Here is a 17515-nt window from a genome sequence, read left to right as displayed (position 1 = left end):
CTAGTTAAGGAAATGTTAAAACATAATGACAATATTGTTTCTTTTTTCTACTGTTGGCATAGCCGCATAGTATTATAACGATTTCTATTTACCAATAAATAGATTCATTCTGAGGTTTCTTTCAAGTTAGAGATGCATTTATGGATTCCGTTTTCTTGCGATTTTTTTTTCTGTTTTGTTGGTTATATATGGTCAAAATATGTAAATTATAAGCTTTTTTAAGAAATCACAAAGTGAGGCCAGTTTTGAAAAAAAAAAATTCACAAAGTATTTGTTAATTGTTTGTTCGGTTTTGAAACCAGTTTTTTGTTCTGTAAAAATAAAAGAATTTTAACCGCATTTTTTTGAAACACTGTTATCTTGTAGCACTGAAATCCTTTGCTTGTATTGGATTAAATATGTTCTATTTACTTTAAACTTTTAATTAAGCAACGCCAAATAAATCATATGAAATTATAACTAGTGACCATAGCTTATAGTCTAGTGATGCTTACTAATGTTGTTATTGTGTCATCATCTTAACTTAATTTTCTGTTAAGAATTTGGCTGTGATCTTGTGGAACGCGCTCTTATGGGATGTGCAGTGTGATTAGATTTTATTAGGTTTAGTTAACCATATGGTCGATGATATATATATGATACAGTTGTGCTTAAATTGGGTTTGTTGTATAACGTAAGAGTTGGATAGGTAGAATATCATTGCATCACTGGAGCACCAATATCCCCATTGATTACAGGATATTGTTTTAGTTTACTAATACTTGATCACCTTCTTAATTTCAGTCGCAAATTCAAATGCTTTAATATTTTACTGCTGCTTTTGAGATACTATTAAAATGAATGTGTACAATAGTGTTGTGGACCTTGAGGTTTGTAAATCGTAATAAGTTTCCGAGTACAAGACATCAAATGTACATATAAGTAAAAACATTATTAGCTAGAAAATATTATAACTTGTGGGTTTACTAAAAAATATATAATTTGCTACATAATTAGAGAAAGTGGGATACGGCACGGAGTAAAAGTCGGAGTGAGTAGGCCGATGGGACGGCAGCACTATTTGAATGGACCAATTCGATCGATTATATAATGTTCTCACGCAATCCACAAATTAGGGGTGGGCGTTCGGGTACCCGTTTGGGTTCGGGTCGGGTATTTCGGATTTTTGGGTATTTCGGTATAGAGGTGTAGAACCCGTTCGGGTATTTCTGTACTTCGGGTCGGGTTCGGGTATTTTTAGTTCGGTTTCGGTTATTTCGGATCGGGTTCAGATATTTAGATTTTGAAAAAAAATATTAAAATTTTCATTTTTCAAATTTCTTGTATTTAAATATATAACTTTCACTTAACTATTTTTTGTATTTTTAATAGATTGAATGGTTAATAGATTTGGACATAACATTTTCAAACTAAAAAGACATTAATTTGGTTATTGTTTTTAAATTTTGGATGTAACTTTTTGTTAATTATTGAAATAAAAAGTTTGACATGTATTTTAAGTGCATAGCAAATCATCTTCTACGTAATTGTATGTATATCATATGAATTTAAAGTATGTGTAGTATCAATATAAATATTTTATATAAAATGAAAGATGTAAATTAAAAATATAAGGTTAATTATACATATGTTCGGTTATCTTCGGATATCCATTCGGGTTCGGATATTACCCGTTCGGGTTCGGATATCCAATCTCTCCTAATTTAATACCCGTTCGGATATTTTGCTACTTCGGTTCGGATTTCGGTTCGGGTTTTTCGGATCGGGTTCGGGTGCCACTTCGGATTTCGGGTAAAGTGCCCACCCCTACCACAAATTGCATTAGGCATTTAGCTTCACCAACTCCATATAATAGTATCGAGTGTTTTTTGGTTCATGTCAGTTAATCTTATATCAATAGTTGTGGACCTTATGGTTCGAACACTCCACGACTAGACCAAAGTCAGATAGCAGACAATGTGATGAGGCTCAAATCAGATCTTTTCTCTTCCACTTTTACCCATAATTTTTTTTTTCGAAACACAAAAGGGTTTATTTGCTTTTAAATAAACATAATGTAGCTCAAGAAGGCTAAGTTAAAATAATGTGAAACTAGATAGTTCGGCCATAAATCACATAAATTGAAGAGAATAAGAAGAGGATTTATTTGTTTTTGAATGAGGCAAAACCGCATTGATTGATGAAAAGCATAGGAATGAAGAGTAAATATGTCGTTCTTGATTGATGGGAATGAAATGAAAGTTACAAATAAGGCTCAGATTAAAGACATGGTGGTCTCCAACTTTCATCATCTTCTAGGATCTCTCTCGATAGGTGTCTTGCCTTCCTCAGTGAGTGACTTGCAGATTTTGATGATATATAGATGTCCCATCACTTTATTTGATAAGCTTTGTGCTATTCCAAGTGAGGATGAAATTCGATCAACACTGATGTCCATGCCAAAGGGTAAGGCTCCGGGACCGGACAGTTTTTCTGCTGAATTTTTCTGGGATGCTTGGTCAGTTGTTGGCAGTGATGTTCTAGCAGCAGTTAGGGAGTTCTTTGTTGGAGGTAGAATGTTGCAAAAATACAATGCCACTGCCATTACTCTGATCCCGAAGATTGTGGGGGCTGATAAGCTAAATCAATTCAGGCCAATATCTCTGTGTTCTACCATCTACAAAGTGGTAGCAAGGCTTCTAAAGAAGAAAATTAAGCTCTTTATTGATGAGGTGGTCCAAAGGAACCAAGTGGGATTCATGGAGGGCAGACTACTTTGCGAGAATGTTTTACTTGCATCTGAGTTGGTCACTGATTTTCATATAGAGGGTCGCATCTCTCGGGGCTGCTTAAAGAATGATCTAGCGAAGGCTTATGACAATTTGAGTTGGGAGTTTGTGCTTAATCTGCTAAAGGCGATTGATCTGCCAGTACAGATGATTGATTGGATAAGAGAATGCATCACCACTACTTCCTACAATGTAGCGGTGAATGGTGAATTGCACGGTTTTTTTAAAGGAAAAAAAGGACTCTGACAAGGTGATCCTATATCCTCTCTGTTGTTTGTGTTGGCTATGGATGTTTTGTCCAAGATGCTGGATAATGGAGCTTTGAACAATAGATTCAGACCTCACCCTTCCTGTGAAAATCCTCTTATTACTCATCTGAGTTTTGCGGACGATGTCTTGGTATTCTTTGATGGTTCTGAGGAATCTTTGACTGGAATCCTGGAAATTCTTGAAGAATTCAAACAGTTGTCAGGCCTCAGCATTAATAGAGAAAAATCAGAGCTCATGATAGATGGTGGAAGCCACTCTCTTTGTCAAGAGATGGCTGAGGCACTGGGAATCAAACAGGGAGCCCTTCCGATTAGATACTTGGGCGTGCCACTCTCGTCTAAAAAAATGAGATTATCTGACTACAGGCCTCTTCTAGACAAGATTGAAGCTCGGTTTAGCTCTTGGACAGTCAAGCACCTTTCCTTTGCGGGAAGGTTTCAATTGATTCAGGTGGTGATATACTCAACCATCTCCTTTTGGTGTTCCATTTTCATTCTTCCCATCGAGTGTATAGGACTTATAGAGAGAATGTGCAACGCTTTTCTCTGGAGAGGAGCACTGCAATCTGCAAAAGGAGCTAAGATTAGTTGGATCTCTGTTTGTACTCCTAAAATTGAAGGAGGGCTAGGGCTGAAAAGGTTGGAAGATTGGAATCAAGTTCTGGCTTTGAAACTGATCTGGCTACTATTTGCAGCTGGTGGGTCGCTTTGGGTTTCGTGGATTAAACAATACAAGATTGGCTCAGAGAATTTTTGGGAACTCACTCCTCGTAGAGGAGATAGCTGGATATGGAAGAGACTATGCGAGCTGAGGACAGTTGCAAGACCTTTTCTGGTTTGTGAAGTTGGTTTCGGGATCGCAGCGAACTTTTTGTTTGATAATTGGACTGATCTTGGCCCTCTTATCCATCTTACTGGTGAGAGGGGCCCTCTTGTTTCGGGTCTGGCTAAGGAGGCGACAGTTGCTGATGCCTTGATTAATGGAGAATGGTGGATTAGGGCATCAAGAAGTAGGAATGCTATAACATCTTTGCTGAAGCAGTGTCTCCCCTCGCCGGTGCCGATAGCTCAGTCCCTTGACGATGATAAGTACCTCTGGAAGATGGGTGAGGCTCCTCCTTCGTCTTCCTTTTCAACAGCCAAAACTTGGCTTACAATTCATCAGCCAAACCCACCGGTCTTCTGGCACGAGCAGATCTGGTTTAAGGGTAGGATACCTAAGCATACTTTCATCTCTTGGATTCTGGCGAGGAATAGAATGTCTACGCGAGACAGTCTGCGGAGTTGGGGGATGAATGTACCTTCAGACTGTCTCTTGTGTGCGGGCTCGGAGGAGTCAAGGCAGCATCTATTTTTTGACTGTGCATACAGCTTTGAGGTTTGGTCTTTCTTTTGCTCACGCCTTCATCTCTCGCCTCTCACTTTGTTTGAAGAGTGCTTGAGTTGACTGAAAGACCCAACACCAGATGCTAATGTGTTGCTCATTGTAAGGCTGATCTTTCAAGCTGTTATCTATGTGGTTTGGAAGGAAAGGAACTCGAGATTGCACACGGGGTTGTGTAGACCACCTCAGGCAATCATTCAAGAAATTCAGCAAACTATCAAGCTCCGACTAGATCCACTATCTCGAAGTTTAAGGATGTCTTACTCAGCGACAGCAACAATTTCTCTTGGTTTTTAGTTATTTTTTGAGGGCTCTTTTTTGAAAGTTCTTACCTCCCCTTGTTGGGTGATTTTTTTGTAAAGTTAGGCTTAGCTCTAACTGTTCGGTACACTGCAGACTTGTAACCGAATTTTTTTTTTAGGTTGCATTATTAATGAATCGAAATTTAGTTTAAAAAAAAAAATATATATGTCGTTCTAACCACACAATAATCTGAAACTGATGCTACTGCATTCCACTTCCACATAGACATTTCTAATTCTAAAATCCATCATGAGAATCTGCAAAACATCTCACATAGACATTTCTAATTCTAATATTATATATATATATAGGTCTGTGTTTGTGCAACACATCTACATGTGCATGCAATATACATTACACATAACTATAAATATAAAACATGTGTGTATTATATATATGTAAAGCTTACATGTACGTATTGTTATTTATGTAGAATAAAGAAACGTACACATATACTCAATTATGATTTTTTCCAACGTAAATAGCGTTATGATACTTTCATGCAGTCAGAAGAAAATGATACCTGCTATTACTCTTACAAAATTGATTAACTCATTAAATTACATCAAAGTTTATAATTTCATTAATTAAATTAGAAACGATTTAAATATTTTCTTATGAATAGTGACATTCGGATCATTTTTTGACAAATAAACAGATCATTAAACGACACCACTTTTTAGAAAACAGAGTAATTTATTAGGAGTATTTTCGAGTCAACACATTCTACAAGAAAGAATAAAGAAAACATTATTGTAAAATTAAACTTAAAAAATGCTCATTAATCAAATGACTAATGCAAAGGACGGATGATTTATTAATTAGGTTAGACAACGTCCATTGTAGAACGCACCCTCATGTCACATCTCTACATGTCGCTCTTCTAACATACAAATATATACTCATCTTGTCACTTTCTCTGATTATATCACATGTCAATTATGGCACATATGAATTACTACTAGTAATAAACAAATAATAGAATTTGAATATCATTAAATGCATGGATGGGCACAGGCCATATCATAATCGCAGTAACTGAAACCATGGCTGAAGAAACTAAATTGTACGTATAATATATACAACACATATTTAACGATTTTTCTATTGGTTACTGGATAGAAAGTTGATATAAAGATAAGGAACATTATCTCCGGATTCTTAGGTTACGTGTGACACAAACAAGAAACAGACACATTAATGAAACAAAGATTCAGACAACAAGGGCTATATTGTGCTCCCATCATTTTAATGACATTATCCTCACAAAATCATTACAATACGAAGATCATATTATTTGAATTAAATTTCCGTTTTAAAAACCCTAAAACTGCAACAACTTTGAGTGTCCAGAAGAAGCATAAACAGACAATTAACGGTTTTAAAACCCTAATATCATTCTAAGAATTAAATAGAGTTACGTTGCATTATGTCAGATTTCCATCATGATCTTGGGTTGGGAAAGAATTGTGTACCAGCCATGAAAGTGTTGATCGGAGTTGGATAAAGAGCGGCTGGATCAGTGTAAGCCGCGGAGGAGCCGCCAATAGCACCGGCGTTTGGAGTGGAGGAAGAAGCGGTTGCAACCGTCACAGATCCAGCTGTTATGAGATTCATCTGCTGAGCTCCTCCGCCACCAGAAGAGCTCTCACCAACGTTGTAGCCAACGCCACCAATACTTCCAGGACCGTTGTCGTAGAGAATGCCTTTAAAAACGTGACCACCGATGCTTACGGCTGTTTGGTAAGCAAACTCTTCTTCTCCGTCTTCCACTGAGCTCACTCGCACACATCTAAACACTGCCGGTGAGCTCACCTCCGCTGGGAAATCTCCAACCTCCAAACCTAAATTATATTAAAACAATTGACAAAAAAAAAATACATTAAAACAAAGTAAAAGTTTTTATTAGAGATTAATCGCATGTTTGATTATTAAATAGGAGTATATAATAAAACATTAGTATTCATATATTCTTTGAAAATTTCAGTCACAAGAAAAATAATATTCTTCGAAAATTCAGGTCATGGAAAAGAAGGTGCAGGGAATTAAAGAAAGAATACAGATTTCAACATCGATGAGAACAGCTTGTTCCTGTCAATCTAATCGTCAGTGTTTACTCCAAAACAGTATTTTCATAAATCAAAATTAAATTACAAATATTTATATATTATGCGTGTGTATATAAACTTATCTCTTTCAAGAAAACTTATACAAATAGGGTTTTATTTGGTTTTGAAGGCTGATCCCAATCGTTACTTCAAATTATAACAACTGCAGTATTGCATTTCATTATTTCCTTACATATCTAATAATTTACTGATATTTATATTCTATATACATGTATAGTATACCTGAAGCGTTGTGATGAGTAGGTACGCGAGTGCAGACAAGAGACGACGAAGCTGCCGGTAAATTTTCCCGTAGGCGTTTCGGTACGCCGCTATCACCGCGTGGCAGGTGCGTTTGAGGCTGAACCGTGCCTAACTGCTGTTGTCTCTCACGGCGTTTGGCGGCAGGAACCCACGTGCTCCTCACGTGAGTAGGACACTGGAAGCCACGGCTCTTGCAGCAAGTTCGACACCTAACGTGAGCGCAGTCTTTCTTGGCCTGATTCCCACAGTCTTGACAGCTCACACCGGTTCCTCCTCCTCCGCCGCTTCGCATCATCATGAGTGCCGCCGCAGCCGTTACTCCGGCGCCGGCGTTTGAAGTTTCGCCGGAGATATTGAATTGGCTATGGCTGCTTGGTCCTACTCCTAAACCAGCGGCGGAGGAGTATAGATCCAACCTTTGCTGATGCTGTTGATGCTGGAACATGATTTCTTGCTGGTTGTGGTTTTGCCATAGCTCAAGTGTGCCTAAAGCAGCAGCGTTTGAAGAGGAAGGAGCGTTCGCGTTTGCGTTTGCGTTTGCGTTGACGTTAGGGTTTCTGTACCAAAGCCAAGACTCAGATACAGGCGGAGGAGGATTCGTGTTGGTCCTGTGTTCTTCTTGACCGTTTCCTCCTCCGCCTCTGCCTCCTCCACCGTCTAACGAGAAAAAACCCGCCATTCACCGGCAACACCACCACAACCACTACCCATACCACCGCTCTCCAATCAGATATTTAGAAGAAAAAAAATGAAACAAAAAGACTCTCGCTCTAGATCTTTTTAACTTTCTCGCTTAGATCTTTGAGACTATAGGGGAGAGAGGAAATCTAGGGTTTAGGTAGAGAGTTCATTCTCTCCGGGTTTGTAGTGTTATTGAAATTGAAGTTGAGTACAGCTTTTAAGGGTGTGGTAAAAAGGCAAGCTCGTTTGTCGGTACGAGAGAAGAGAGAGTATTTAAGAAACACACAGAGAGAAAGAAGAAGGGGAAGAAAGAGAGAGATCAGAGAGAGGGTTTCATGGCCTTTCTCGCGCTCTGCAACGCCGCCATAACCTTAATATCTCTCTCTCCACTCTGCTCCTCTAATTTAATTCTCTGTCTCCTCCTCTCTTTTCCTTTGTTTTCTAGATTTTGCAAAACATCTTTTTTCTTTATTTTTGTTTTACACCTCTCACTAGTCACTTCAAAATTGCCACACCCGCTAGAACATTAATCTCTTATCGTTGATCGTTTATGATCCAACGGCTATTGTTTTGTCACGTCGGCACCAATGGTATTTTTCTTCTTTGTCGTTTCTTCCCGGAAACCCGTTGTTTCTTTCCCCTTTTCTCTTACATTTTGCAAATTTTTATATGTTTTGTTTTGTTTTGTTAAAATGAACTAACTAGTCGTTATAAAAAAAAAAGAACTAACTAATTATCCTTAAAGGAGTAAAATTTTCAAATGATCATCCCATGAATTCTAAAAATATTATTCGTAAAAATTTCAAACTTGATAATCGAAAAGCATGTTCATCCCAGAAATTTAAAAGAACTAGTATCTAGTATTTTAAAACTAATAATAATAATAATAATAATAATAATAATAATAATAATAATAATAATAATAATAATAATAATAAGCATGTGAAAATAGTGAAAGGTTTTCGTTTGAGAACTTTTAAAATACTGGTGAGACTTTCAAATGACATATGACATTCATTTAAATAATATTTATATATATTTATATCATTACACTATTATTTCTTTTCTTAGAAACTTTAACTGTTTTTAGCACTGAGGCAGTCCTAAAACTAAATGTATCTCAATTATCTAATAAAAATTAACATATTTTACTAGCTAATTATTAAATATTAGATGAACAACTCAAAATTAAGTTTTTCTATGTTTTATTTTGGCTTGTTTTTTAAATTTTATTTTTATATTAGAGTGTTCTTAGTCTAATAATTTATCATATAAGTTTCTCAAATTTGAGATAGCCAATCAATTTTAATTTTACATTATGAAACCCCATTTAGTTCCTACTAATGACAAGCTCTTATGGTGTCACAAATCTATTTTTGACTATCCTAAGATAGTTTTATGATTTTAAATAAAGATAGTTGTATATTCTGTGACCTATTAGTTAGACCTCCTAACCATGATCTAGAACTGAGTACGAAACCTTGTCAAAAGCCCCTTATTTTAGCAAATGTGAGATCTGTTTTTTTATCTAACGGCTTAGCAAATGTGAGATCATTGGTAATCAAACCTTTCAAAACAATTATTAGTGGACGAGGTAGAGCATATACTTACAATGAGGGTTAGTTAAATCAAGGTTTCGAAAATCCTCAGCAAGAAGATAAACATGTGGACTAAATAAGTCACTACTTATTTAAAAATGGCAATACATTGATTACTATTATTATTATTATTATATTGTTCAGATTATCCATATGCCCATAATCTTTTGAAGATATCAATTTAGGTGCAGATTTGCACCTGTGGCTTAAATTTAGTGTATAAAGTTTTAGCTGGAAAGCAAATGCTTTTGTCCATGTTTCCGAGGAAACAAAACTACTAGTATGCACACATTTATGTACAAATTAGAAAATGTACCCTCTCTTGTAGAGACAAACGGACGATTCTATTGAGGTGCGGTGCCCTATGTTCCGCATTATCTTTGTATGAATACACAGTCATATACAGACAAACACATGTCTCTATGCCCGTGCCGTGAGCATCATGCTTCCTAATTAATTAATCACTGTAATTATAAATTCTTGAATTGCCTGAGAATAACGGCACAAACAATTATGTTGCGATAAATCAAAATCTAGAGAAATAAGCAGGTATGAGAGTCATGTAAACAGAGGTTAAATTGAAGATGGGACATTTAAAAGATTGTTTAAGTGGAGAGAGTTGACTAATTGGAGGGGGTAAATGGTAAACTTATGAATATTATACTCAAAAATGAGAATTGAGTGAATAGTTTCATTACAGGCTAAAAGCACCGACTCGCAGCCCTAAGCTTCGGTGATTTATTTACAAGTTCATTTATTAAGTTTTCTCAATCATTTAAAAAGCTGTACAATCAACGAATTACTGTTCTCACTAAAATAATTTGAAATATCGAAGGTCAAAGTCCGATTAATTTTCTAGAGAGACATCAATATGGATGACTTATCTAGGCTCGGATAGTAAACATAGTTTACTCATGGAACCGTGGAATAAATAGTCAAGTTGTGAAAAAATTAATTAAGCTGCGAAAAAAATTTAAACTAGCAAAATGGTAGAATACATATTAGATTGATTAAAATATTTTATTAAATAAAAAACAAATATCAATAACTAAAATAATTACTACAAATTTTTGAAAATAACTAAAATACTCTGTATTAAAAATATTTAGCTTATTTTTAATACAATTTTAATAATAGATTGCCATCTTATAATATTATAAAAATTATAGTATAGTTACAACACAACTATTTATCATTAAAAATTATTTTGCTATTTATTTAAAAATTTTAAATGGTATTATCATATAATTTAATATTATGTGAAATAGTTGATTTAATCAATAATCAACAAAAACTCACTTTTTCGCTTACTGAAATTTTTTTCTTCATATTTTGTTTGCAAAGAATTTTTTTTCATTCCACATTATTTTTGTGATTGGTAAAATATTTGCGTAATCGCATCTCAAATGCGATTCCACCATTTTTCAGGGTTACTAATCAAAGCCCTAGTTTCACTTTTTCCAATGAAATCTAAATTCTAATTATATTTTCGTTTAACTAAGAAAATCTCCAAAAACACAGTACAATTTTGAATATGAAAATTTTAGTAAAATTTCAAATATGAAAAATCACTATTTAAAATTTAAAATTTAAAATTTCATATTTTTATTAACATGTTAATCTTTATAATAACATAACAAATTTATGATTTTAAATATTTTTCCGTGTATCGATTCATTCTTAAAAAATTTATATTTCATAAATATATTAAGTTTATTAAGTTCACACATAAACTAAATAAATAAATAAACTAAAATAAGATTTAAATTTTTTTAAACTAGATTTAAATAACAACAATATTACAAAAAAAGAACTTAACAAATGCCCTAGTTGATCATATGAAAGCATTACGGAAATAATTTTATAAAATAATATAATATTTTAATTGTAATTTAATATTTAAATATGTATTTCTATTGAAAATTTTAAATTTTAGTGTAACATTCTATTAATTAATATTTATATAATATTTTATATATGTGATAATTATTTATAGAGTTTTATGTATTTAAATTAATTATGGCGAATATAAAAATCATAATAAATATAATTTTTAAATTAAACTTGAAGTTTTTTTTTGGAGAATAACATATTTAAACTTCAAATACAAAGTTTTTCAAACTTCAATATAGTGTTTTTAGATGCTCTAAGCAAAAACATTAACATAATTTCCAACGAATAACTTGTAATTAATAACATATATATAGATACATCTTTGGTTTTTCCAATTTAAATTTGAAGTAGTAATGATAAATTATAAATTTGAAAATTAAAATTATTAATTTTATTAGTTTAATATTATAGAAAATAAATAATCACGTAAAATTATATATATATATATATATATTGAATTTTAAAATATTTTAAATATAGGGTTTTTTGCAAATATGACTCAAAATTCAAAATCAAACACAAAATTAACTCATGATTTTTTTAGAACTTTTATTTGTCCTATTTACCCAAAAAGTGTAGATTATTTACGAAAATGCAATTATTATTATTTTTTTTTTCAAAAATAAGTTTTTTTACTTTTTCATCCTCATCTTCTTTAGGTATTTACAATATTGTCATTTTCATCAATACACCAACCACCTTGAACAACCAATTTGAATCTCTTAATGCACCTAAAAATCAATTTTGACTCTTTCTATCTTATTTCTTAAGAATTAACAACAACATCTCTTTCACTTTATCTCTATATTCATCCACAAGATTTTGATTCTAAATTTTTTAAGGTTCATAGAACCATTCAAGCTCATGATTCATGGACATTAACAAGTAGGTTGCTTTGGTGGTGAAGTATTGTGTGGTATTGTGTAGTTGGATAAGCTAAACAAGTTATCTCACTGGTTAAAGCTATGAAATCAATTTTTTTCCAGATCTGTGCGTCAGAAGACTTCTTCTCGTCGGAGAAGACTTACACTGAAGTCTTCTATTCAATGCATAGGTTAGTTTCACAATTGACTTTATGTGTGTCTTTTATAGATGACTTCTCTCGAAGTCTTTCGGTTTTCTTTGTTTTAATAAAATTTAGAGAAGACTTTAAGTCGTCTAGGATAAAAAGGTTAGTTTTGGATTTAACCGAATTGTGTTAGAAATTTGACTTTTCCTAGACGACTAATACGGAAGTCGTCCAACACAAAAATAAAAATTAAATATTTAATTTTTACTAGACGACTTCCAAGTAAGTCATTTCAGGCTACTTTTGCAACAGAAAAATAAAATTTAAATATTTAATTTTATGAGGACGACTTCCATGTAAGTCTTCCGGTAGATGAATTACACTGAAGTCTTCCAAGATTTTATTTTCGAGATTCTGGTCAAACCTTGGTTATTACAGAAGACTTATGTGTAAGTCTTCTATCGGAAGACATACATAGAAGTCGTTCGGATAAAATAAAATATTTAAGTTTTATTTTTCAATTACAGAAGCAACCTGAAACGACTTACATGGAAGTCGTCTAGAAAAAAAAATCTAAATTTTATTTTTCTGTTGGACGATTTTCGTGTAAGTCGTCTAGGAAAAATCAAATTTTTCACACAATCCGGTCAAATCCAAAACTAATATGTTTATCCTAGACATCTTCTAAGTAAGTCGTCTACGAAAAGACAAATTTCTGACACATAAAGTCAATTGAAAAACTAACCTATGCATTGAACGGAAGACTTTTATGTAAGTCTTCCGGACGACTTCCCTGGAAGTCCTCTACGTCAACATTTAATAAATTTTTATTTTCTCTAAAACTATAAAGATTTTTGAATATTTTCCTTTTAATTCATGTATATTAGTCAATATTGGGGATCCTGAATGAAATTCAACTTAATTGGTGATAATTATGAGGTTAACAACATTAATGCTTATTAATGTTTCTAGCTAATGAGAGAATATTTTCCTAGAAGTCTTCTACGTTAGTTCTTGTAAAACTTGTATTTTCAACTTTAAGATATATATTTTCTAACTTTCAAAAGTGTTAAGTAACTTCAAGAATATCAAGTCATATGGTTTAATGTGTTTTCTTAGATCATAAGATATACTTTTTAACTTTCATGAAATTTGAAATTTTAATTTTTATTTAAAATTTGAGATTCCCGCTTAAATTTCCCTTTTATATTTAAATTTCCTGTTGAATTTTAAGTCTTCCAAAAAAATTTCTGAAAAGAAGTCTTCCGGAAGACTTCCTAAAAGACTCCTAGTGAAACTGTTATAGGTTTGAAATAATGTAATGTTTGATCTTTTGTGAATTTGACTAAGTTTTCTTAAGAAGATTTCTCCGTTAGTTGTAGTAAATTTGACTAATTTTTTGTGTTATTGTGTTTAACATAGAAAAACTTCAAAAATAAGGTAAGAGTTTAAAACAACCAAAAGAATTTTCAAAAGTTAAGAGCTTTAAGCAAAATAGGTTACCAAATAAGAAAATATGATTTAAAGATCTACATTTAAAGGAATGGAAGATGAAAACCATGTAATAAAAAACCTACAAAAACAAAATAAATCAATGAGAAGACATGAAATAACTATAAATTGATATAATGATTGATGTTTTTAAGTTCAAAGAGATTAGACAGATGTTGAAAAGTTTTAGAATGAGAAACATTACACTTTTTGTTGCAGTCATTTGAGAGAAAGAGAGATAATGTGCAAAAAAAATTTATAAAGAGACACAAAAATTTTAATAAGGTTAAATTTCTTTTGATTGAGAAGACTTTCCAATAAGTATTCTAATAGAAGAGTTCCTAAAAAACTTACTTGAAAGTCTTATAGAAAGTAAAATACTTTTAGCGGGAAACTAAAATATTTTAGCAGAAAACTAATCACCAAAAGACTTCCTCAAAGTCGTTTAGACCCGAAATACAAATCCTAATCTCAAATAATTAATTAAATAGAAACAAACACTTCATTAAACTTAAAAAGTGTTTAATATACACAAAACTAAACACATATATGTCAAATTTTAATTTTTCAAAAAAATGTTAAACTTCCAAAATCTAACCCTAAGAATACATATAATACTATAACATATGTTGCCAAACCCTAAATCAAATAATATTATGACTCACTACTTTCACTCATCTATGTTGAAAACAATTCAATTTTATTATATTTTAATTTATATCAATTACAACTGTTTATAATTACATGATTTCAATTTTTTCCCTATTAAAATATTTTTTTACAAAATTTATAAATTATTTTTAAGATATAATATATGAGAAGACAGGAAACTTAAAGAACCTCAGAACACTTACAAAATCTTATAAGACATTACGGGGTTATATTTGTAAAAATAAATTATGGTTTTTTGTTTGGTCATAAAGAGTTTGTTGTAATTTCACTAGTCTTTTGTGTTATTTTTGAACTTGATTCAAGTTGGAATACTTTTGGAGTTAAAATCAAGTTTTGAGTCATATTTAGTAAATTCTCCTTACGTATATGCGAAGAAAATGAAATATATATATTTTTTAAAAAAAATTAAAGAATAAGTTTTGTAGTCTTTTTTGAGGAAGTAAAAACAGTATTGTTTGTTAGAAAAATCTTATTGGCTCAGTGTTATGCTATCCTAAGACTATTCTGCCACCAATATACAACTGTATACTATAATTATTTAAACTATAACAATCGATCGTTTTTTTCAATTTGAGACAATGGTTTTTATTCCTTTATTATCAAATTAGATTTATGGATTTGTATATCCCTCGTAAGATAGTTTTATACTTTTGGTGAATTAATTTTCTAATATAATGAAATATATTAGATTAGATTTGTGAAAATTAATTCACCAAAACTCAATAAAAGTTTTTCACTGCCTCAAATAATTTTTAAATGCATGGAGCATTTAAATACACCTGTCTTAAGTCCACATTATACAATAGTACTCCAGACCAAATTCCAGAATAATGCATGTGACTCATAGAAGTTGGATACATATCCCTTATATATTAATTGAGAAACATTATAACATTTAAAGTGTAGCCACGTGTCATCACCAGAATGAAATTCAGAATTCTTTGAAAATATGTTGGTCCAATTAAGTATATATTATATTTTTTATTAAACTAATCATAAAATTAACTAAAGTGTACACTTTTACTATTTTTTTTTCTTTTCTTAAATAAAAGCTACGGAATTACCAAATATGACTAATATATATATATGACAATTAATGATTCTAATAATAAAGATTTGATAACAATTTATATCTCATCTATCGTTTTTGCTTAATTTTATATTATTAAAATAAATTAAACAATCAAATTAGCTATAAAATTAAAATATAGATTTTTTCGTATATGTTATATTTTGATTTTTTTTAAAACGACAAAATTACTAAAACTGTTAAAATTATTATGTTAAAAATTAATGATTAATGGTTTAACATCCTATATATATTTATAGAAAAACATTTAAAAAGTTTAGAACATGTAGTTTGTAGAAAAATATCATGCTGAGTTGTTACATAATCAGAATGTTAATTTGTTTACGTGGTGGCTTGAAAATCAATTGAGAATTTTGTTAGTTCAAAACTGAATTATTAGGGAATGTTATATTATATAGTATGTCTATTATAGACCATTCATTTATCAAATTAAAATTTATTATATATTATTTCATTAAATAAAACCTACGAAATTACCTAATGTGATTATGATATATATATAGTAGTTGATGATTTTAAATAATGAAGATTTCCTAATAATCTGTATACTTTCTATAATTTTTAGTTAACTCTTTATTATTAAAATAAATTACCCAATTACATTAATCATATATTAAAAATTTAGATTTTTTTGTATATGTTGTATTTTGAATTTTTCAAAACGAGTATAAATTACTAAAACTGTTAAAAATCTCACATAAACTTTTGGGATCAATGTTTAAATTTTTTTTCTATAGTAAGATACAACGATAATAAAATCATATAAATAAATAATTTTATTTTAATAGGTGTTTATGTATAGATAAATTTAATTATATATCATATACAATAGATAATATTGATTGTTTTAATTTATTTATCCTAAAATGATTACGAATAAACAAGAGCGGTTATTTGATTTCTAAATATCAGGCCAAAATAAAAGAAAGAAATGAAAATAAACTCAAAAATCAATATTTATATCGAGCAATAACCAAAATGACACAAAAAAAGAGAAAAATATCGAAGATAGATAGGATTGGCACGTGAACGTAAACTTCTCATAACCATCATTAACTTTTAAATTGCTAAATCATGATATAAAACCGAGGACATAGTTTCATTATAACAAAATAGTAGGCTTGAGATTCTTCGGCCTAAACGTTAGGTTTTTATGCGATAAATAATTTTTGACCTACAATATTTTAAAAAATGGGATCAATTCATTAGTAAAAAACTATGTAATTAACAAAAAAAATTAAAAATTGTTTAAGGGCCAAAATATTAATTTGATCAATAATATAAATTTCATTTTCCATACGATATTTTTTAAATAATTTTCATATAAATTTATACCCTGCGCAAAGCGCAGGTCTTATCCTAGTAATTCGTTTATACTGAAAAACCTAATTTAAGTCGTGTTATAAATATTTGATTATTCTTCAATTCCAGAAAGAATGTTTAGACTACTAAATTATTATGAATTGGTTATGTTAGTTTGAATTTTGAACGCAGAGTTTGATTAAAAAACAAATTGGATAAATGCATATAGGGATGGGCATTCGGGTACCCGTTCGGGTTCGGATCGAGTATTTTTAAATTTTTGGGTATTTTGGTATAGAGGTGTAGAACCCGTTCGAGTATTTTTGAACTTCGAGTCGGGTTCAGATATTTTTAGTTCGGATTCGGTTATTTCGGATCGGGTTCCGCTAGTTAGATTTTGAAAAAAATATATTAGATTTTTCATTTCTCAAATTTCTTGTATTTAAAAATATAATTCCCTTAACTAATTTTTTTTATTTTAATGGATTGAATGGTTAATAGATTTGGACATAACATTTTAAACTAAAAAAACATTAATTTGGTTATTATTCTTAAATTTTGGATTTAACTTTTTGTTAATTCTTGAAATAAAAATTTTGACATGTATTTTAAGTGAGTAGCCAATCATTTTCTCCTTAATTGTGTGTATATCATATGAACTTAAAGTATGTGTAGTATCAATA

The 17515-nt window shown here is 31.1% G+C and overlaps 1 protein-coding gene across 1 annotated transcript; it reads right to left on the bottom strand.

Moving 5' to 3' along the window:
- Positions 1–5921: 5921 nt before the first annotated feature.
- Positions 5922–8512, bottom strand: LOC106453610 (protein SHI RELATED SEQUENCE 1-like). The gene is made up of 2 exons (XM_048741038.1): positions 7076–8512; positions 5922–6568 (listed from the first exon to the last, which is right to left on the bottom strand). Exons 1-2 carry the CDS (start codon positions 7773–7775, stop codon positions 6168–6170), a joined length of 1101 nt encoding a protein of 366 aa, XP_048596995.1. The 5' UTR covers positions 7776–8512; the 3' UTR covers positions 5922–6167.
- Between the last annotated feature and the right edge of the window lie 9003 nt (positions 8513–17515).

Source organism: Brassica napus, chromosome A9 (assembly GCF_020379485.1).
Source record: "Brassica napus cultivar Da-Ae chromosome A9, Da-Ae, whole genome shotgun sequence".
Lineage (NCBI taxonomy): Eukaryota > Viridiplantae > Streptophyta > Magnoliopsida > Brassicales > Brassicaceae > Brassica > Brassica napus.
Note: the sequence above shows the minus strand (reverse complement) of the source record. Positions and strands in the feature narration are given on the sequence as shown.

What these genes read in the sequence shown, in the direction of transcription:
- LOC106453610 (XM_048741038.1), bottom strand. Translation starts at nt 7,775, where the DNA reads ATGGCGGGTTTTTTCTCGTTAGACGGTGGAGGAGGCAGAGGCGGAGGA. An exon ending in TACTCATCACAACGCTTCAG is followed by an intron (nt 6,569 to 7,075) that starts GTATACTATACA and finishes AATATAATTTAG; the next exon opens with GTTTGGAGGTTGGAGATTTC.